The following is a 22,401-nucleotide window of genomic DNA, read 5'->3' on the forward strand; positions in this document are numbered from 1 at the left end:
TGTGTTGAGGGATGAAAAAGGGTTTTAAGAGCTCTTGGAACAGATGCAAACGGGCGTGAGGGCTGCCAGGCAACTCGCAACGTGATACTCAAGGGGGTCTCCTCATCGTGGAAGCTTCGGCGCAGTGGGGGGGTCAGGGGTCAGCGAGCATTGGTTCTGGAGTTGCAGGGTGGGGACGGAGAAATATGGTGGAGCAATAAGCAGAGGCTCTGCTAGTCAGGGGGAGAAGGGGGAATACTTTGAGGGGGCCCCAGAGCTTAAGGGGGGCCCACACGTGCTGTGGAATTCCAAGCAGCACTTCCTTCCTACTTGGATTTTGCATCGTAAAAATAGTAAACAGTTGCACAACTTGGTGGAGATGGTGATGCCGAAGGGTGTCTCACGTGAATCTGCTCGTGCAGCTCTGCAGTTAGAGGGTTCAGAAGTCGGCCGTCCGCGATCACCACACAACACCCTTGTCAGAGCAGCGGGGGGGAAAGGAGGTGTCTGCGAGCCCAGCTGTTAACTATGTGTGTTTGGAGTTGGGGGTGAGGGGGGAGTGGGCCTCTTTCCACAGCACAACAGTGAGGCTGGAGAGATACACTTGCGTTTGTGTGTCCACGATCGCTGCCTCTTGGATTGCGCCCTCTAGAGGTGTCCTGGAGTAACACAGGTTCCACACACGCGTTTGTAATGCTTTTGGTTTTTTAGAATATAGGACAATATGTTGAATATCCCTTGTACGTTTGAAGGTCTTCTGCACAATTTAAGTTACACACCAGCAGTAGATGTTAGCAGGTGTTAGCGGCCACCTGCGGATGCTAGGGACGTTACTTCAGTTGTGCACCTTAGCATCAGCAAGTGTTTATTTGTATTATAATGAACGATACAGGCGGGACTTGAGGCTAAAGCTTCTAAGGCTTCCAAAGATGAGATATGAGATATACAATGGGGGGCAGATTTTGTAACCTTTGGACATAGCAACCTTTTCAATGTTGTGTGTTTGTTTGTATGGCGGCCGAAAGAGCTCAACGCACTGCACGTTACGAAAACACGTGCAAATAGTTAAAAAGCAGGTGCAAATTAAGAAAACAGCCTCATCGATTTGCAAACACGCGTGCAAATACAGACACGAGCTGCAAAAGAAATTGCAAAAGTGACAACTGAAATGATTTCTGTATTTGGACGATGTGTCAAATTGATGAAGTTTTTTTTTATTAATTTGCACCTGTTATTTTTCTATTTTCACGTTTTCTTACTTTGCAGTGTTTTCCCTCATATCAAATCATTCATATCAAATAGTTATTGGTTGATAAGTCTGATGTTTGAATTGTTTTTTTCCAATCAGTGTGTGTCTATGTGTGAGTGTGTGTGTGTTGAGAGAAAAGAAGGAGGGATGGGGGGGGGAAAGAAGGAAAAACGTCCAATAATGGCAGACGCCCCGCCCACCCTCCGTGGCGTTACCATGGCGAACGGCGTCGACGTCACAATGGAACCAACGCCGTCTATAAGTATCGGTGGATCTGCGGCGGCGGCTCGCGAGCTCGGATGTGAGGAGGTGACACGTGCTTGGGAAGAAAAAAAAAATCTATAAAACTTACAAAAAAAACAACAACACACAACAACAACAACAGCGGGCACATCCTCTCTAGAGTTTTAATGGTTTTTACTGTGCAACATTTTTAAGGTGGATTTCTTTTTTTTCCTTCTCAATTTCGACTGGGGAGAATTAAACCGACAACCGGGAAGCCATGGGGAGAGGAGTGAGTATACATGTTTGTGTGTGTGTGTGTGTGTGTGTGTGTGTCTGTGGTTTGTTATGTGTATTTCTTAAACTTCGCCATTCAAACAAGTGGTTTCTCTGTGTCCGTGTCGGCGGAGGGATGTCGAAGTGTCACATGTGTTTGAGGAAAGAAAAAGTCCATTTCTCTGGAAATGCCTGTGTAAAGAAAACTACTACTTCCGTGTTTGCGAAACCCGCGAGCCCAGAGACCCCCTGGGTTAATTCCATGGGTCCGTTATGTCTCTCTAAGGGAAGAAGAAGAAGAAGAAGTTGGTATTTTCCGTGGCTCGCGGTCCGGTTACATAACGGGATGTTCTCTGTCAAAGTTTGTCTTTGCAATGGAAGTAAAAACCCGGTTTTAAAGTGTGTGTTTGTGTGGTGGTTACTTCACGGACTCCACTCGAGCACTTTAAATGCGGCCAAACATGCGTGGGAATTTCCAGCATCTGTGCCACTAACATGCAGCTAGTTTTTCTCCTTCTTCTTCTCTCATTTGAGTAGTTTCCAAGCCCAGCTGTGAATTCTGGGTAGAAGGGATGTGTTTAAAGCACAACCCCCCCCTTCCCTCCCCTTCTCCTCCTCTCTTACAGGGAGATTTGATCTGTGACCAATTGTGTTAAACTTATCTCAAGTGGCATCTACGCACCTTTTTTTGAGTTTTTTTGAGGCACAAAAAGAAAAGATTGTGGCTGCTCTCTTTTTTTTGTGATGCAGCGAGTGCATGTGGTGTTGCACTTGCAGGAATCAAGCAGGAGTGATACTTTGAGCCGTGCATTCGCCTCAAACCTGGATTTCATGTCCTAAAATGAATAATTGAGTTCAAATCAATTGAAGGGAAGTCGCTCTTAAATGTTGGCATTTGAGTTTGTGCAGGAAAATGTGTGCGTGTGTGTGTTTCTGTGGTTTCCATCTTCAGGCAATTCTGTTTTATTTCCACGTTCGAACCCGTGAAGAAGACACAACCCAGACGCACCAGCAGCTCTTACTGTCCCCGCCCGAGTGGCACGTCCCAGGCGTGAAATCGAAACCCTGAAATATCAGGAGTCGCCACACCCTGCCAAGCTGCGCACTAGAAAAACCAACTCATTAGAGATTCCGCCTGCGAAGGGATGGAGAGATGGACGGAGGGGGCGAGAGAAAGGTGGACGGAGAGAGATCTGGCGGGAGATGTGAAGCGGAGTGGCTCATTCACTCTCGCTTCCTTCCTCCCTTCCCTTTCCTTCCTTCTTCTCCATGACGATCACTTAGGATTCAGAAAATCTTTCCTCTTGGCTGCTCCTGCCTCCCCCCCTACCCCTCTCCTTCCTCCCTTATGTGATGAAAGCCATGCCCTACCCCCATCCACCTCCCCACTGTGTCTCCCCTCCTCTCCTGGTTTAAGGAAGGTGGAGGGGGGTGGGGGGTGGGGGGTGGGGAGGAGGAGAGGGAGGATGAGAAGTTGTTTTGTTGTAATGGAGAAGAATGAGGGCGCTGGAGAGGGAGCCCACAGGTGTGAGAGGAGCCTCGGCCAGCGGCAGGTTGTTGTTCTGCCCAGTCCACCCCCCCACCTCACCCCACCCACCCCCGTGTTTTGAACACTCGCATCTTAAACATGAGATCACCGCCTTCGCTGCCCTTTTCCAGTTTTCCCATCACGTACAGACAGAAAGCAAGTGAGCACAGAGAGGAGGAAGAGGAGGGATTGATTGCGTGAAAGAGGGTGGTAGAGAGAGAGAGAGAGGGGGGGGTATATTGAGGAGAGCCAAGAGGCACCAGTACCCGCATTGCCCCAGACGTGATTTAGGGGTGCGGCCGAAAACTGCAACATTTCAACCTCTCCGTTATTTCATTCACTGGAATGAACGATCCACTGCAAAACCTCCATTCTGTTTACTTTCCTCTGGAAAAGGCAGCAGGCAACTTAGATCTGCAAATGACTTGTTGATCATCGCTGGTCCGAACCCCCCAGTGTCCTCACCGATGAATATTTCATAATCTTAACTCACTCAATACATCCTCCTTTACTCGGGTGAATTGTAAGGATGACAGCGACTTGAGAATCCATATTTCATCGCCAAAATTCTGCCTGCAGATATTCGGAGAAGGGAAAAGACGCGGAAAGCGTTTGTGTCAGTGTCACCAACACTATATCTGCAACTAGAGCAGCACTTAGTGGAGTGCAGAGCCTGAAACCCCCTTCAATTGAATCAAGCTGCAGCAAATTGCCCACACTCAAAAGATATCAAGATGAATTAATTATTTAAATGGCCAATCTCACAAAGTTGAAGTTTTTTCCTTCTTTTGAGTTAATCCCTGCAGTTGTTTCTGCCTCTATGAAAGCACAACCTATAATGTCATAAAAATCTTCATGCATGAGACGTGTGCATTGTTAAAACTATCAAATTCAGGGGCGTCTTCCCTGCAGAACATTGAAATAAACAATGTAACAGTCTTCCTTGATAATACTTAGGTTTATTCATTTGCCTGTTAGGCATTAGAGGACTTGGTTCTAATTAAATGAATGCTTTATATCTCCTTGCACACTTTGGATGTTGAATTGAAGGAGTCAATCAGTGGAACTTCAGTCGTAAGTTGACAGATTTGAAGATGCTCATTATCCCAGTGTGCAAACAGAGCTGTAAAGGCTGCTTGCTGAACGGATGCTATATGAATCTAGGCCAGCCTCAGAGGCATCTAGTATCCAGCAGCTCTGATTGGAGGAAATCATATTCCCCAAGTGAGGAAATGTCTGTTCAGTGGCACCACTTTTTCATCCCTCTGCCAGAGGGTCTCCCCGGCTCCACCTCCACCTCCACCTCCATCCTTCCCAGTCGCTTTCCCCCCTCGTCCTCTGTGTTTGGACCTGTTTTCCATCCCTCCCTCCGTCCGTCTCCCTCGCTCCTTCTCCGAGGATTTAACATTCTTTCCGCTCGGCAGTCATTGTGTATTACCCGGGGCCTTTGTCACACGCCGCCCCCCCGCCGCCCCCCCCCCCCCCCCTCATCTGTGACAGAACACAGCGTACTCCCTCCCTCCTCGCACACTCGCCTGCCTGGTCGTTGCTGTACCTTGTTCCATCTATCTTTTCTCTCAGCTGCTCTTTTCCTTCCTTCCTCTCTTCCCCTCCCTCCCTCCTCCAGTCCTCTCACATGCCAGCTCGCTCCCTCCTCGCCTCTGTTTGGCCAAGCAGCTTGAGCCGCTCGATTTTGTTTTCTGTGGCAGCTCTTTGAACTTTTCCCTGCGAGCCTGTTGCTCGGCCCGAGTGGAACATTCGCATTAGAAATAACAAACTCCGGAGCGCACTGTTCCTCCCGCCTGGGTCCGTGCATCTCCTACGTGAAGAAATCTGGTGTTTTTCCATGACATGTCATAATCCGGGGCCTCAGCGCCAAGGCCTGGTCAGTGGGCACTTTAATGGGATTAGGACGATGTGAAAAGGCAAGGAACAGGAAGTTTGGCCATTTCAGGCAAAGTGACCCCCTCCTGCCCCCTCGAGGAAATGATGCAACCTGTAGCCATGGTGTCTTGGCGAGTTAAAGGAGCAGAGGAGTGGCTAAGGCCTGAGAGTGGAAAAAAAGGGAGCCATTGATTTATTGCTTCATTCATTCAGGGCCAGAGGAACTCCTGGTTGCCTGTTCTACTCTTAAGATACTTGCCTTTTCCCACATTTAACAATGTAAAGAGTCCTTTTATACCATCAAATGGGATAAATATGGGATAAATAAAGATTTATCCATGCCCCTTAATTTAATCACCTTGATAAATAAGGAATTAGATAATCGGATAATCCTGATAAAAGAACAAAAAACGTTTTTTGAATAAATTTCCTCAGCCAAGACACAACAGTCCCCTAATGAAACAACATTTTAATCCCACAGACAGGGGTGAAAACATAACCACCTTGGCAGAGAGGATTGTGGCTAAATGGAAGTTTATATTTATGTTCTTAACCTAAACACATAACCTTTTAAAAATATTACAAATACTTAAAAGGTTAAAAACAAAAATGTACTTAAAAAGTGCTTTCGGAACAGCTTAGATATTAAACAGAGTCTGGATGTGTTGTGTGAGACTGGTCCCTAATGATGCCCCGAGCCCTTTGGTGAAGTTGTACTTCATAAGTTGAGGCAAAGCGATGGTGATGGAGTGATAATTCACCATTTGTCTGACGGTGGCAGTATGTGAACTTCTCATTTCGCCGGTGCCGGGCGGTCGGCGAACTGCCCTCAGAGTCTCCAACAAGGAGAGGCATTGATTCGGGTACTCGCTCATTCATCCGCTCATCCATTCACTTTTGTTCTGCTCTGGGAGGGGGGGGGAAGCTGAAAGTTGCACTGGACGTGGAGGGAGAGTTAAACACGGCCCCCAGTGTAAATTAACACACTTTTTTCTTTTCACCGTCTGAACAGAAAAGAGGGATGGTTGGGAATAAATGAAAGAGGAGAGAGACAGAAAAGGGGGTGGGAGGGGCCACCACACGTGATCGCCCATTCACATATCTCGAGAGGTGCTGTAATCGTCGCCGGTAGCAACCGGGCAAAGTTCCAGGACTGTGTGAGAGTGTGTGTCGCCACAGTTGAACGAGCGGCTTGTGTGTCTGGCTCCTCAGAGGAATTAATTTCTTCCTGTAAAAAGTGTGTTCATTTAAAATATGCAGCCACTTGACCGAGCGCTACCTCCTGCTACATGTGAGCCTACAGGACGTGGTTCTCTCAGGGGAACGGGGGGGGGGGCGTGCTTGGTTAAGTTCCATTCATTCATCGTTTTCCTAACTCGCCTCTTCACACTCTTTAGATGACTCAGGGCCTCATTCACGCATAAAAACACAGCTAAAAGAGGAAAAATAGAACATGACGTCACCAAATGAGGGACTTAAGTGTGTAATCTGCACTAAGAATGTGTTCCAGTGTCAGCTGAGGTCTGCTTTCTGATGTCTGGAGGGTGTAGAAGAGCTAATTTGTAAAATAATTGTGTGATATTCCCACAAATCTCCTTAAAGATTGAAGCAAATATGGTGTTGGTCAGCGTCCCTGGCATAGAAAGTCGCCCTCATGCCCGGGGTCTTAAGAGTCACATGAAAAGATTTGAGTGTTTTGTTTGTGTTTTTGATGCAGATTTAATGGGAGCCGCACAAAGGGCCATTGTTCCACGTCCAGTCGGCTCCTGTGTGTGTCTGTGTGTGCGACTTCTGTCATCTCTGTGCTTCAGAGCATCAATTTCTGTTGTGCGCCTCTTCTACTCATCTCTTGTCCCTTTTGTTCTGTCAGTATATCAGTCTCCCACCGTACTATCTTGAAAGGTTCGTATTTATTTTCTAGTGTTGTGTGGGAGAACCACGTCTTTCTATGAAAAACAGAAGACACTTTTGATGCAAACTTTTAACTCATAGACTGTATAAAAAGATGGATGACATGACAGCTCCCTGAAAGTGAAGCCGAAGTGTCTTGATCACCACCTGGTGGCTGGCTGTAGTATCTATACTGTCAAGGAACTTGGTGGACTATATTGTCATTGAGCAGCAAAGATCTGTACAAACTTTTACATTTTTTGAGATACTTTAATGCGTGAAAGAAAATAAGATTTTTCCTAACATTTGGGACAAAATACATGAAGCAAATATGCATAGCATGCAGTAGTGTAGAGAAGTATATTACACCTTATTACACCAGCTTCCTGTAAAGTATTGGCCATCATCAGATCTGTGAACTCTGACAGCTTTACTACAGCACTGGGCATGAAAAGCCTTGCTGAAGTCGCATGATGATTAGTATCCAGGCTTTGAGCTGGGCTGCACTGTTGCCAAATCCACATCCCAATATGTGGGCTATGATGTCCTGTACAAGATGGTCTCCGTGTTATTAATGCTATAAACCAGAGCTGTGGCCCGAGAGCTCAAAAATGCCAAACATGAAAATCTAAATCGTGCTTTCAGGCCTTCTCCATTCACCCAGGAACAAAATTGAAATATATGAATGGTTTTATTTTGCCTTGAATTGAAACTCAAACACATCAAAGTGTGAAAACTGATCTCAAACTCCCTGCAGGCTGCAAACATCTTTAAATTCCCTCTAAAAAATACTGAAAACTGTGTGTGTGATGGGTAGTTGAGACGTTGGTGCACCAGCAGAGTTCATCAGTTTCTGCCAGCAGGTACAGACGGCGGCCACAGACGTTGATCAATGATATCAGAGTTGTCAGTCAAGTGCCATGTGCCGTGCCGTCATAACAAACTTAACAAGGAAGTGGTTTGGGCGGGGGTGCCCTTATTTCTGTGCAGCGCGCCGAAGACGGGAGAGCTCACAAAATCCCCGACAGGCCTCGCTTCAGCTCATCCGAGGCAAGATGGTCTCCCCCGACTTTGTTTGTTGTCGTCTCATTAGTTAAGAGTGGAACTGTCTCTTCTTTTAACTTGGAATTTCCCTTGAAGGCCTCGTGCACAAAATCAGCAAGTGCAAAAAAACAGAGTGAGAAGAATGTCACGTAACTTCAGAAGTCGGTGGTTTTAATTGCATAATTTGCATAGAATAGAAAACGTGTGAATATCTTGACAAAATCTTCATTATTGTCTCAGTTTTTCTTGTTGTCTGATGAGAAGCTGCATATTGGTGTTGGACTGACGTGCCAAGATGCTAATGCCGAAAACCAGCCAATCCAAAGCTGTGATGGGTGAACAGAGCTGGTGGTAGAGGCCACACTTTGAGACTGCTCATCCGGCTAACTTGACTTTTCCAGTTTGCTCCGTCTTTTGAAGGAAATGTCACAAGCAGATACAGGGGGTGGGGTCACTTCTTTTAAACATCTGCTCGTCTCAACGTGCGTGGAAGCAGCTGAATGTTTGAATACCAGCTCCCCCCTCGGAGTCTGCTTGTCGGGGACGACGTGCTCTGAACATTTCCACTCTGGCATTTCAGTGGAGCACTCCAGCTATCATGTGTTTGGATCGTGCAGATAAACAGGCTTTATTGGTCCTTATGCAACACTTCAGGTCCCCAAAGAGCTCGTACGTGGACCCATGCGTCTCCTCTGGCTGGGTCTGATCGCTGCTATGTGCCTGAATATGCATTATTATTTGGCAAATAATGACATTTTTGAAGCTGGAACAGGAGGATTTCTAAGCATTTGTACTTTTTTTAAATTAAATTTTAGGATATTAGTCTTGCAGTAGAATCAATATTTTTAATTTCTCAAATTTCCTTTTATATTTCCAAAACATTGAGTAATACGTTCATATTTTTAGACAATTATATCCTTTTATTTTGATTGATCTATTGTTATTCTAAACACAGTAATAAGACACAATACATTATAGTATAGTATAGTATATAAGTATAGTATTGAAAAATGTTTACCCTCATCGATGCTGCTAAAAACTTTAATCCCGATGATGTTTTCCTTCACTTGACATCTATTGCACTTCTGTCCGTCCTGGGAGAGGGATCCTCACATGTGTCTCTCTGAGGTTTCTACCTATTTTTACCTGTTAAAAGGGTTTTTAGTAGTTTTTTGTTACTCTTGCTGAGGGTTAAGGACAGAGGATGTCACACCATGTTAAAGCCCTATGAGATGAATTGTGATTTATGAATATGGGCTATACAAATAAAATTTGATTGATTGATTGACATTAAATAACCACATATTTCAAGGAGGCTCAAATAATCCTCTAGTTCCATTCACATGTCTGTTGGATGCAGCGTCTGTCCCAGTTCCAGGCCCTGGACCACTGTCTGTGAGTTATTTGCCTGGGCCAGATGGCCCCTGTGGGCCCTTGGGGTTCGAGAGGCCGCAGTGATCAAGGACCAGACTCCGTGTTTTCCCAGCTTTACCAACCAGGGGGCTGGAGCAACAATAACAACATGTGCTGGGATCACACACTCTGCTCTGGGAAACTTTGAAAAAAGTTGAATGCGACAGAAAAACAATATTAGTTAGCATATTTCCATGACAGGGGCCACGTCCAGGACGCCCATATTTGGTCGTGTCGGTGCGGCGGAGCACGTTCGGGTCATTTTGTGTCCAAAATATCGCCGTCTGAAGAGTTTCTTTCAAAATGGCTGCTGCACACTGTGGCGTTGCATGCAGACAAATGACTCATTAGTAGTCACAGGGCAGCCTCTTTCCCTGCTAACATGCTAACACCTCTAAACCCTGTACAGTGTTGAATTATAGATGAGCCTTAACTGCTAATCAATGCTGGCTTATAGCGCCACAATCTCGTGTTACCTACCTGAAACACACACAGGTTTGGCTGTCCCTCTGATTCACACTCACTCACTCACTCACTCACTCACTCACACACACATATATACATACACACACACACACTAAGAGGCCTACACATGTTTATATGTTCAGTAATGCTGCACATAACGGCGACAGCCACAAACACATGTAGGTCACATTTGGATGTTGATCATTGATTGGCTGCGGTTTTCTGTCAGAGTTTTTGTATTTGTAGTTTTATATGACAACCTAAATATTTACTATGATATTGTAAATGATACTCAATCACATTTTAGCTATATTGGCTATATATAAAACTGTTAAGTATCAGTATCCTAATGGAGTGTGATCCTATATTGTTGGAGTATAATTCAGTTTGGCAGATTGATTAAATGGTTCATCAAAGTTTGTGTTGATGGTTCAAAATGCTCAGTGTGGAGGTATGTAGTTCATATACCAGTTGTATGCTGGTGCTGGTACAAGTACAAGGTGGAGTTATGGATAGTACTTTGGTTTAGTCCCCCGAAATTGTTGCAAGTATTCTTCTTTTTAAATTTCACCTCAGCCGCTCTGCCTCTCTCCCCTCCTCTCTCGTTTCTCCGCTCCCTTTATCTATCTCGCCCTCTCTCTGCCACTCCGTCTCCCACACCCTCTGGCTCACAGCCGTCTGGAAGACACTATCTCTGCCCGGGCCTTTTGTTGATCTGTCAGCTACAGCGGCTGCTGATAATGAGAAAGGGGGGGGGGGGGTGTCTGTTGAGGAGACGGCGGAAAGAAAGAGAGGACGGGGTGTGCCAAAGTGACAGGGCATGAAGAGAGAGACACGAGTCGCACAAATACAGGACACTTCTAGCCCTGAAGTCTGTTTTATCATTTTTAATTGCGTATACCAGGACTTACACATTCTCCATTTAATTAAAGAGTTTCTTGCCTAAAGTGAGAAAATGTGTGTCACAATCAGAGTTAAAACCGACAAACTGTCCCCCAGTGTGATAACCATTGAATGACTCCGCTCTGGGGGTTGGCGGAGGTATTTAATTGGTTAGGTTTAGAAAAAGTTGGTGAATGAAAGGATCTCTGTGTATTTAAAGCAGAGACAGTGGCGTTTAAACAAGTGAAATTTGTGTCATGCAGCAGCTTAATCTAATTTAAAAAGTTGCTTATATCTCAACCGACCAAAAACACCATGACTCCTGCTCCTCCTTCGATGCAGACGGTCAAAGTGACGCTTTTGAGTTTGATTGATCCTTAAAAATGTCAGTAGATTGTTCTTAAACTGGCAAAGTATTCTGCTGATCAACGAAAACAAGTGACAATCAAGGCTTCGAAATTTTTAAAAAACGATGTTGCGATTCTGGAGTGTCTACATATAAAATCTAAAACATGTAAAGCGAGCGGTCTGATTGATGGCAGACTTTAAAAAAAGCACAGAAACCTTTCAAAAAGTTAGCATATTCTGAAAAAGTGGTTCCCCACGGAGCTCTGTCAGCAGAGGCAGATGGCAGCGGTGACGATAGAGGCTCAATGAAAAACTTTATTCACTCTAGATATTTTGAACCTAACTCTGTGTGACGAGTTAAGAGGCTCTTCTCTTCTTTTTTAGACTCTTAAAGTTTGTGGTGTCCTCAGGTTTAGCATTTCATATCTGGTTCTCAGTGCATTAACCCACATGGAAGCTGTGTCGTCTGGCACTTAGAGTCATCAGATGTCAGTTGTGCTCAGGTCGCATCAACACGAGTCAGTTCCCCCCCTGCTCCTTCAAATATGGTTACTTCTTGTTAAAAAGAAAAAAGATGGCGAATTACAATCCTGTGGGTGAGTGTATTGTAGCTTAAATAACATATTCACTTGTTTATATTTCTAAATATATATCGAGTTGGTATGACAACAGGTACATTTCGTCCGACCCTTCAAGTTGCTTTGTATGAAGGACCTGTTGTACTTAGAGTTGCTCATCACTAAGTATAATTTTTCTAAAATATTTTATAGTTTGAGGAGGAAGACGTTGGGATTCTCATCTTTTTCCCTTTATTCTCCCTCCGTCGTGTTTCCAGGAAGGACGTGAACAGTATGAGCTGGCTGCCACCTCGGAGCAGTGCAGCAAGAAGAAAGCGAAGGGGAAGAAGAAAGAGAAGGACATGGACGAGCTGAAGAAGGAAGTGGATATGGTGAGACGCTCGGATTGATGTCTTTCAACTGTCTCCCTCTGTTGCTTCTATTTCTCTCACCTCTCTCTTCAAGCATTGGCCAGATTTCTCTCGGATACATGAACATTACTTCTTAATATTTCTATCTTAAAACTTTCCTCCTACATTTTCCATTACTTTTCATTTCTGTCCTTTCTTGCCATTACCAAGATGTCGTCTCTTTTCTTTTTTTTTCTGTCGCCCTCTTCCTCCCTCCCTCATGTCTTTTCTTGGCTCCTTATCTATCCATTCAACCTCTCCCCTTAACTGTGAATGTTTCCCTGCCATTGTTCCACCTCTACCTTGTGAGAGGTAGTCATTTTGAAACGAAAGGTCAGGAGACAATCCACCATAAATGTCACTGGACTTTGGCATATTGAACACACACAGACATCAGACACACACTCACACAGCCACACACTGGACTGATGCCACTGTCTCTTCCTTGTGTCCCTCCAGGATGATCACAAGCTGACCCTGGATGAGCTCACTCGCAAATATGCAACGGACCTCAACAATGTGAGTGAGATGAGATGATGTGTGTGTGTTTTTTAAATGGGTCAAACACCAAGAAGGTGTCACACCCAGATGCAATTTTGGCAGCGAGATCGTTCCCCTCTCCGAACTCCGGCATCGTAATGTCTTTTTGAAAAGACAATATCCATCAAATTGTCTGCATTTATCACCGAGATCAAATAAATATCAAATAGCTGAGGGGAAGAGCCGCTGAGGACGTGATCAGCCCTCCCTCGGGATATTAAACAAAGATTGTCTATCCTGGAGGAGAAGGAGGAGGGGGGACTTTTGAAAACTAACACTTTGGTAGCACTAAAATGGCACTTACTTATAGCACTCTGTAGTTTTGCTTTATTTCGAAGAAATTTTACTGTCTTGATTCTTGTTGTTCTTGGTTTGTACCCTCAGGGTTGAATGCACTTATTGTAAGTCGCTTTGGATAAAAGCGTCAGCTAAATGAAATGTAATGTAATGTAATGTAATGGATATTGAAGAGAAAAGGAGATCAATGTAGACAAAGAAAGGAGGGATAGAGATGGATGATTTATAAATATCCAAAATTCCTTAAATCACGTCGTGTTCAGAATCGGAGGTAACTAAGAAATATAATTGAGCATAAGATGTTGAATTTGTGACTTTTGAAAACCTGTTCCTGTTGTTTGTAGTGTTGTGCTCAGCTAAGCTAAAATGGCTGCTGCCTGTAGCTTCATATTTACTACATTTACAACATATATTTGAATTGGATTTTACTCTGGTCAAATCCAAATCTCTGGTGTATCTCCCCAAATTTCAAGCTGTACATTCAGTTTTCTTTCATTTTATTTCTTTGTCATTGCCTTAAGACACCCCTGATTTACAACCATCTTCCTATTCCTATTCTCATTAGGCACACAGAAAACGAGGATGAATAAATGAATGAAAAATGGAATAATGGGGGGAAAAAAGCAAAAGAAATCTGAAAACGAAATGGCATCTCTTGAATTTAATGCTGGTGCCGATACGAATATTAAAGGCCGATGTGAAGTGAGAGCTGATTACAAGTGGTCACCTCAGAAGCCTCCTGGTGAAAGGTGTGAACGGAACGACCGGAGAGACGATCGGGGCTCAAAACAACCCTACACTGCCCCCCCCACCCCCCCACTTACCTTTAATCACACACTCCAGCTCGCTCATGCAAATGCGCTCCTGGTCATACTGGAAAGATCAAGGAGAATGCTTAATGAGTACCTCTAAACTGGGGTCTCCGAGCTCTGCGTACGCTTGCATGCAGCATTTGTGAATAATTTATTAGCCACACAAACATAGCCCCCCCCCCCCCCCCCCCCCCTGCCCTGATTTCATATGAATCTGTTCGCCTCGTCTTGGCCTTTACCTCCTCCTTCCACCGGTTTTTCTTTTTCCTACCTGCTGATGAAGGAGACTGACGCTCTGCTGTTGATTCTGTGTTGCTAGGCAACGCAGCATCACCTACAGCCCCCCTCGGACTTAAATATGTGTCAGGGAGTGTGTGTCTACACGTGCGGTTGGCTGGCAAACAAATAAGGCTGTGCTTGAAACGGTATTTAGAATTAGAACTAGTCGATCGCGTGCTACGTTTTGTGAATTTGAAGCTGTGGGTTCTCGTCATATCAGGGTTTGACAAATGCAAAGGCTGCTGAGAATCTGGCCCGTGACGGCCCCAACGCCCTCACCCCTCCTCCCACCACCCCAGAGTGGGTCAAGTTCTGCAAACAGGTACCATCCTCACTGATGCTATCAACCACAGTCTCCTAATTTTGAAGCTGCATAGCTTTCAGATGTGAAAAGGTCCCTTCTGCTCTGTCTTCATCCAGATGTTTGGCGGGTTCTCCATGCTTCTGTGGACTGGTGCCGTCCTCTGTTTCCTGGCCTATGGAATCCAGGCTGCAATGGAGGATGAGCCGGCCAATGATAACGTAAGAAGGCCCTGGAAATAGTTACATGATGTCTTAATGTGCCAGTATGGTGCATGGCTTTATCTTAATCTGGAGCTTTTTGTAAATGAATGAGTGTTTGTCTGTTCACAGCTGTACCTGGGTGTTGTGCTCTCTGCTGTCGTCATCATCACTGGCTGCTTCTCCTACTACCAAGAGGCCAAGAGCTCCAAGATCATGGACTCCTTCAAGAACCTGGTGCCACAGGTACCCCTCAACTCGCAGTTTAAACCTTTTTATTCATTTACGATCTTTTGGTTTCATCCAAGCCTCCTGACATATTCTAAGATTCCAAGCAAAAACCAAAGATTCCACTGTTGAACTCTTCTGAAACCACTTTGAATCAGAATTTTGGTGTTTGTCTTAAAATTTGTTTTCATTGCTATAAAAATATTGGGATTCTCGTGAGGGAATGGACGAGACTGCAGGCGAAACGCCCAGAAAATCTCCCTTTTCTTACAAAAAGTGTCCGTCTCCATCCCATCTTGTCTCGTAGCAAGCCCTGGTCGTCCGTGACGGTGAGAAGAAGAGCCTCAACGCCGAGGAGGTGGTCGTTGGCGACTTGGTGGAGGTGAAAGGTGGCGACAGGATCCCTGCTGACCTCCGAATCGTCTCTGCCAGCGGCTGCAAGGTGGGCACCTCGGGAGACGAGTTGTTTTTCTTCTGTCTTAGGATCCACTTCTACGCAATTTAGCTTGAAAACCACTTCTCCATCAAACATTCCAGCAGTACTTTGACTTTTTTAATTTCTGTCTGCCGCTGCGCTTTGGTTGACACTTGGAAAAAAACTGTATTTGTCAGTACTTTGAACCTCTTTGTGTGTGCTTCCTTTTGAAGAGACAACGCTATTCAAGCACTAATTCTGCTGTCTTTAATGTGGCTTTCAAATCTTTTGTAAATATTTAATTACAAGACAGTGACACTTCACTTATTTTGGTGAAAAAGATCATGATCTATCTTTTGGTTCCTGACAAATGCAGGAAAAAACGTTTGACGGTGGAGGATAATGTTTTTGTTTACCTCCTCCAGCGATGGATTTCTTGGCAGCCGTCTTCCTGTCTTATTCTCCTTTTGTTTTTGATCATAAATCAAAGTGTATGTCTCATTCCTCAGGTGGATAACTCCTCTCTGACTGGTGAATCAGAGCCCCAGACTCGTACTCCTGACTTCTCTAACGAGAACCCGCTGGAGACCAGGAACATTGCTTTCTTCTCCACCAACTGTGTCGAAGGTATGAGGGCGGCCTTTCAGAGACAGACATTTTGTATGTAGTTCAGAGGGATATTAGTGAATCAGAGATTTTAAAAAATCCTTCTCGCCCCAGGAACTGCTCGTGGTGTTGTGATCAGCACCGGAGATCGTACCGTGATGGGCCGCATCGCCACGCTCGCCTCCGGACTGGAAGTCGGACGCACACCCATCTCCATCGAGATCGAGCACTTCATCCACATCATCACCGGTGTGGCTGTCTTCCTTGGCGTGTCATTCTTCGTCCTCTCCCTCATCCTCGGATACAGCTGGCTGGAAGCCGTCATCTTCCTCATCGGTATCATCGTCGCCAACGTGCCAGAAGGTCTCTTGGCCACCGTCACTGTGAGTCCTGCTGTTTCTTGGGTATTAAACGGATCCAAAAGGTGACTCAGCTCCTCGGCTAACCCGAGCAATCCCTTCTCTAGGTGTGTCTGACCCTGACTGCCAAGCGTATGGCCAAGAAGAACTGCCTGGTGAAGAACCTGGAAGCCGTGGAGACCCTGGGCTCCACCTCCACCATCTGCTCCGACAAAACCGGCACCCTGACCCAGAACAGGATGACCGTGGCCCACATGTGGTTCGACAACCAGATCCACGAGGCCGACACCACAGAGAACCAGAGCGGCGCCTCCTTCGACAGAAGCTCGGCCACCTGGGTTGCCCTCGCCAGAATCGCCGGCCTCTGCAACCGCGCCGTCTTCCTGGCCGAGCAGGGCAGCGTTGCCATCCTGAAGGTTTGTTAATGCTCTTAACATTACCCTCCTCTTCTTCTGCTCACTTCAATAAATGACATCAAGAGAACCTTAACAAACTGACCAGCTGGCTAACTGCCTGTGAAGCTGTTCGACCTTACTAGAATTACTTGAGGTGGAGGTAGATGAAACTTCCGGTTACTATAGCAACAACGTCACTTATGTAACTGAGTTGATATTTTTAAATAAAAATATATTCAAACATTGACCTATTTTTGCTGTTTTGGAGCCGTTTGGCCTCAACTGGAAAACAACAAATTCTCTTCAGTGATTCTGTAGTAATTTTATAGATGTTTACAGCCCACACCAAGAGGCTTGTTTTCCAGCTTCACTCTCCCTGGAGTATATGCACACACATGTTGCAATCACATAATTATTCTTAACACCACACACACACACAAAAGCCCTGTCCTTGGTTTTCACCACATGTTGATAACCTGTTGTGTGTGTGTGTGTGTGTGTGTGTGTGTGTGTGTGTGTGTGTGTGTGTGTGTGTGTGTGTGTGTGTGTGTGTGTGTGTGTGTGTGTGTGTGTGTGTGTGTGTGTGTGTGTGTGTGTGTGTGTGTGTGTGTGTGCATGCATGTACTGTATTTGTGTGTTAATCACCTGTATATGTCTGGCTGCCATTGCGGATCTAATTACCAGTCGTTCTCTCCCACGGCTCATTATTCTTTCCCCCTCAGTCACTGGTTCAGGACTAAAAGTCGCTGTTTATCAAGTCCACTGATTTGTTATGGAAGGAAAATAAAGAAAATTAGCATTTTTTTTTCTGAGGCCAGCTTCCCAAAATAATCTCCATTACTTTGTATGTTTTTGAATTGAAAATGGATGAGAAAAAAGTGTGTGATGTGCGTGTGATCGATGTTCTCCTGTCTCCGTCCACCAGAGAGATGTGGCCGGCGACGCCTCTGAGTCGGCTCTGCTCAAATGTATCGAGCTGTGCTGCGGATCCGTTTCGGAAATGAGGAATAAAAACCCCAAAGTCTCCGAGATCCCGTTCAACTCCACCAACAAATACCAGGTATGAAGTTGTCATTCTTCACCTACATTCAGCCTCTCCTTCAAATTTCGATATTTAAAAGCAGGGATGCTGACGCCGTCCTGTTGTGTCCGTCCTATGTGCCCGTAGCTTTCCATTCATACGCACTTACCCGACGCTGATGGAGAGTCCAAGCACCTGCTGGTGATGAAAGGAGCCCCGGAGAGGATTCTGGACCGCTGCTCCACCATCATGCTGCAGGGCAAAGAGCAGCCTCTGGACGACGAGTTGAAAGACGCTTTCCAGAACGCTTACCTGGAACTGGGAGGTCTGGGAGAGAGAGTGCTGGGTAAGCATGCAGGGATCTACTAATTAAAGATTTTGCCTAAAGGTCAAATTCAATATTATCGCCACGATTCCCGTCATCTTTGACTCATTGTATTGGTCCTGCTCCGGCCAGGTTTCTGCCATTTCAACCTCCCCGACGACCAGTTTCCAGAGGGCTTTGCTTTTGAAACTGAGGAAGTGAACTTCCCCACGGAGAACCTGTGCTTCATCGGCCTCATGTCTATGATCGACCCTCCTCGTGCCGCTGTGCCTGACGCTGTCGGCAAATGCAGGAGCGCCGGAATCAAGGTGTGTACAAAAATCCACATTTTACTTTTGCGGCAGTTGTCCATGGATGTGTATTTTGACGGCATCAATGACATGCGTGGATTCCATAAACTCATCCGCAAGCCCGTCACTTCTCCTAGGTAATCATGGTGACAGGTGATCATCCAATCACAGCCAAGGCCATTGCTAAGGGCGTGGGAATCATCTCCGAAGGCAACGAGACCGTCGAGGACATCGCTGCTCGTCTGAACATCCCAGTCAATGAAGTCAACCCAAGGTATGGACAATACTGCGAAAACCATGTTAGAATATCACTGGGTTCATTTTTTTAAATACAGTTTCCACGTGGGTCTGTGTGTGGACGAGTTTGAGTGACCTAACAGCCGTGTGCTCCCTCCAGAGACGCCAAGGCCTGCGTGGTCCACGGCGGAGACCTGAAGGATCTGGCCCCGGAGCAGCTGGACGACATCCTGAAGTATCACACGGAGATCGTCTTCGCCCGGACGTCCCCGCAACAGAAACTCATCATTGTGGAGGGCTGCCAGAGACAGGTGTGTGTCCAAGGCGCCGTTCGCTGATTGTTTAGGTTCAGTTTTGAAATAAAGGAGCATTAAAGAATATTTTTATTCAGCTGTTTATTTACCTGAGGGGGTGTGAAATATTCTTAAAGCAAATATTTAAAACAGTCATGTCTTCGAAGCCGGCACTTTTTTTAATCTGCAGAAAGACAGCATTTTTACAAATTCGATTTTTTATTAAATTTGCATTTTTGATTATTCTTTTGTGATGTAAATTTATTTTTTCTATTCTTTTTATTTTATTTTTTTAGAAACCTATTAAAAAAAATTGATTCAGTAATGTAGTGTGACTTTTTTTATACAGACGCAAAATCTGTCTTATCATTTCTCATAAAAGTAGATTTTAAACAAAATATCCATTGTATAATTTCATGGCAACCACCAGTCAATATATATACAATTGCAACAAATAAAAGCAGCATCCTCACATTTCCTCTTTTCTCCGCAGGGCGCCATTGTGGCCGTGACAGGTGATGGTGTGAACGACTCTCCTGCGCTGAAGAAGGCCGACATTGGCGTTGCCATGGGGATCGCTGGATCTGACGTCTCCAAGCAGGCCGCTGACATGATCCTGCTGGACGACAACTTTGCCTCCATCGTTACCGGCGTGGAAGAAGGTAAGAGATTGTGCTCAGGAGTTCAAACCTGAACTAATTCTTCATTTGCCCAAAATTCTTATTCATCAGATTTCTTTATACAGTGATGACTTTATTGGTGTATGTTAATGTTTTGAACAGGTCGTCTGATCTTTGACAACTTGAAGAAGTCCATAGCCTACACTCTGACCAGTAACATCCCCGAGATCACGCCCTTCCTCTTCTTCATCATCGCCAACATCCCTCTGCCCCTGGGAACTGTCACCATCCTGTGTATCGACCTGGGAACCGACATGGTGAGCTCTTGGACTGGAAACACAACTGATCATCTTGTAACTTGACAACATAAAGTCTTTATTTATTTAATATTTTGTTATTTCCCCGTCGTCTCCCAGGTCCCTGCCATCTCCCTGGCTTACGAAGCCGCCGAGAGCGACATCATGAAGAGACAGCCCCGAAACCCCAAAACGGACAAACTGGTGAACGAGAGGCTAATCAGCATCGCCTACGGACAGATCGGTAAGCTCCCGGCCGAAACCCAACCACGCTATCCCCGGTTGCTCTGCAGTTTCTCCTGAAGAGGCAGCTCAGTATCTGGGTGGTCCCGAGATAACCCAAAGAGTGACATGCACCAGGAATAGGCCTGATGGAGAGCTAGAGAGTGTGTGTGTGTGTTTGTTTTTGTTTTGAGTGACGATAAAGCAGCACCTCTGGCTTTTGATGTCCCCTCTTCGGTAATAACGCCAAAAATACTCTGTCACCCTCCTAAACTTCCCTTATAAGAGCAAAATACACACACAAAAAAAAAACATTTTGGTACTAGTTTTGTTATTTTTACTGCAAAGATATGAACCCACCTGTACTTTTCTTTTCAAATATGATCCTATTATGCATATTATGGTTTATTCATCTCATAAATTTCAAAATTATCTTTCCTAAAATAGCAGTAAATCAGATTAATTGGATTAGGCCTCTAATTTCCTCAGAAGACGACCTAATCTCATTTATTTGTTTACTCATCCGGTGACAAATGATTTAGTCCTTAAAGAAAATTCCCCCCAAATTGAATTAATCCGATTCCCATTCATCTTATTTGCACGAGGCCACTTAATCGTTTATTGATCCGAGCTTCAATCTCAAATTCTAAACCGAATGAATCAACCTTATTTGTTCTTAAAGCGTGAAACTGAAATTTATCAGAGATTATGAAAATATTAGATGCAGCCTGGTCATGCTGTCACATATCCCTCCTGCAGGTATGATCCAGGCGCTGGCGGGCTTCTTCACCTACTTTGTGATTCTGGCTGAAAATGGCTTCCTGCCCTCCCGCCTGGTGGGCATCCGAGTGTCCTGGGACAATAAATACTGCAACGACCTGGAGGACAGCTACGGCCAGCAGTGGGTCAGTGAGATTTCTTGGGCGGACCACAAGTAAAGGTTAAGATTTCGGCCGTCAAACACCTGGTTTAAATGATTTTTTTTTTCAGACTTATGAGCAGAGGAAGATCGTGGAGTTCACCTGCCACACGGCGTTCTTCGTCAGCATCGTCATCGTGCAGTGGGCCGACGTGATCGTCTGTAAGACCAGGAGGAACTCCGTCTTCCAGCAGGGCATGAGGTGAGTTCCAGGCAAAAATACACCTCTGCTACTGAAATGTGTGAATGTCCCGCCTCCTTATTTCACAGTGCGTGCGTTGTTGAGCTTTTCTCAGAGGAACTCCAGTTAACCTCTGTGTTTATTTCAGGTCATACACAAGACGATCTGTTTTTAAAAAGCATTGCAGACTGCGGTTTGCCTCGGTCCCCCTGTCTCAGCGCTGGTTGCAATTTGAAATCCTGGCACGGAGCGGTTAAAATCCAGCTATTTTCAGGTTTGATTTTCTCCAAAAACAGAGTCTTGATTGTTTCGTACTTGTGTCTCTCAGGAACAAGATCCTGATCTTCGGGCTCTTTGAGGAAACCGCCCTGGCTGCGTTCCTCTCCTATTGCCCCGGCATGGACGTCGCCCTCAGAATGTATCCTCTCAAGTGAGTAGAACACAAAAACCCTGCCAGTTGTCCGCAGCTAGCTGAATCTGTCCGTGTCCCGGGGACCTGGATCAGTTTCTCATGGACTTTTCTTGTGTGTGTTTTCCAGGCCCAGCTGGTGGTTCTGCGCCTTGCCCTACTCCCTGCTCATCTTTGTCTATGATGAAATCCGTAAGCTGATCCTCAGACGCAGCCCAGGAGGTGAGCACAGAATCCGCGACTTTATTATCTTTCCTACTTCTCGTCCTTCTGCATATTTGGTCAAAAAATCTGTCTTCCTCCAGTGTCTTTACACTGTTTTACCGATTTATCATTAAAAACTGTCCAATCTATGCAGGAAGTTGCCTCTAAATCCTGTGCGTTTGTTTTCCTCCCTTGTGTGTCCAGGTTGGGTGGAAAGGGAGACCTACTATTAAAGACCCGTCCGTCCAGTCATCTCGCATCTTCTCCTCCACTCCCGTCTTTGCATGAATATTGTCTTGCTGCTCGGAATAAAAATTTAACTTCTGTGGAAAAAATAAATAAAATTGGAACGTGTTTTTATATTAGGGAATGCTTGATACTACTATTAGACAAATACTGAGATGGAACATGATGATGCCGATGCTGATGTTGAAAAATGATAATGCTAATAATGAAATGAACATTGACATGACTATGCGTGCCTTGTTTCTGAAACAGGACCAATTTTATACATGTTTTTAACAGTTATAAACGTTCAATAAAAATGCGCTCGAGTCAGGTCCCACACACGTGTCCTGTGCTCATTTGTCCTGTGTGAGTTTGACGCCGAGAAGACGCAGCATCCTTGGATTGGTATGTGTACAATAAATGATAATGCTCAATGAAGTCTACACATCTTAATGATTTTGTCTCTTTTATTGGCTTTTTAACTTAAATCTCTTGAATTTGATTTGTTCAGGTGCAAACAGAATATTTAACCTTATTCCTCAAGCTTTTCCCTCATTTAATAAAGCAAATACACCAT

The 22,401-nt window shown here is 45.1% G+C and overlaps 1 protein-coding gene across 1 annotated transcript; it reads left to right on the forward strand.

Moving 5' to 3' along the window:
* Positions 1-1,540: 1,540 nt before the first annotated feature.
* Positions 1,541-22,161, forward strand: LOC132996463 (sodium/potassium-transporting ATPase subunit alpha-1). The gene is made up of 23 exons (XM_061066744.1): positions 1,541-1,742; positions 12,016-12,129; positions 12,607-12,666; positions 14,296-14,397; positions 14,496-14,597; positions 14,709-14,822; positions 15,112-15,246; positions 15,729-15,846; positions 15,940-16,208; positions 16,292-16,600; positions 17,505-17,639; positions 17,748-17,946; positions 18,058-18,233; positions 18,353-18,489; positions 18,613-18,763; positions 19,239-19,407; positions 19,528-19,682; positions 19,782-19,905; positions 20,643-20,788; positions 20,874-21,004; positions 21,312-21,413; positions 21,523-21,614; positions 21,801-22,161. The coding sequence occupies exons 1-23, from the start codon at positions 1,731-1,733 to the stop codon at positions 21,827-21,829; spliced, it is 3,081 nt and encodes a 1,026-aa protein (XP_060922727.1). The 5' UTR covers positions 1,541-1,730; the 3' UTR covers positions 21,830-22,161.
* The last annotated feature ends 240 nt before the right edge of the window (positions 22,162-22,401 follow it).

This window comes from Limanda limanda, chromosome 23 (assembly GCF_963576545.1).
Source record: "Limanda limanda chromosome 23, fLimLim1.1, whole genome shotgun sequence".
NCBI classification, from domain to species: Eukaryota; Metazoa; Chordata; class Actinopteri; order Pleuronectiformes; family Pleuronectidae; genus Limanda; species Limanda limanda.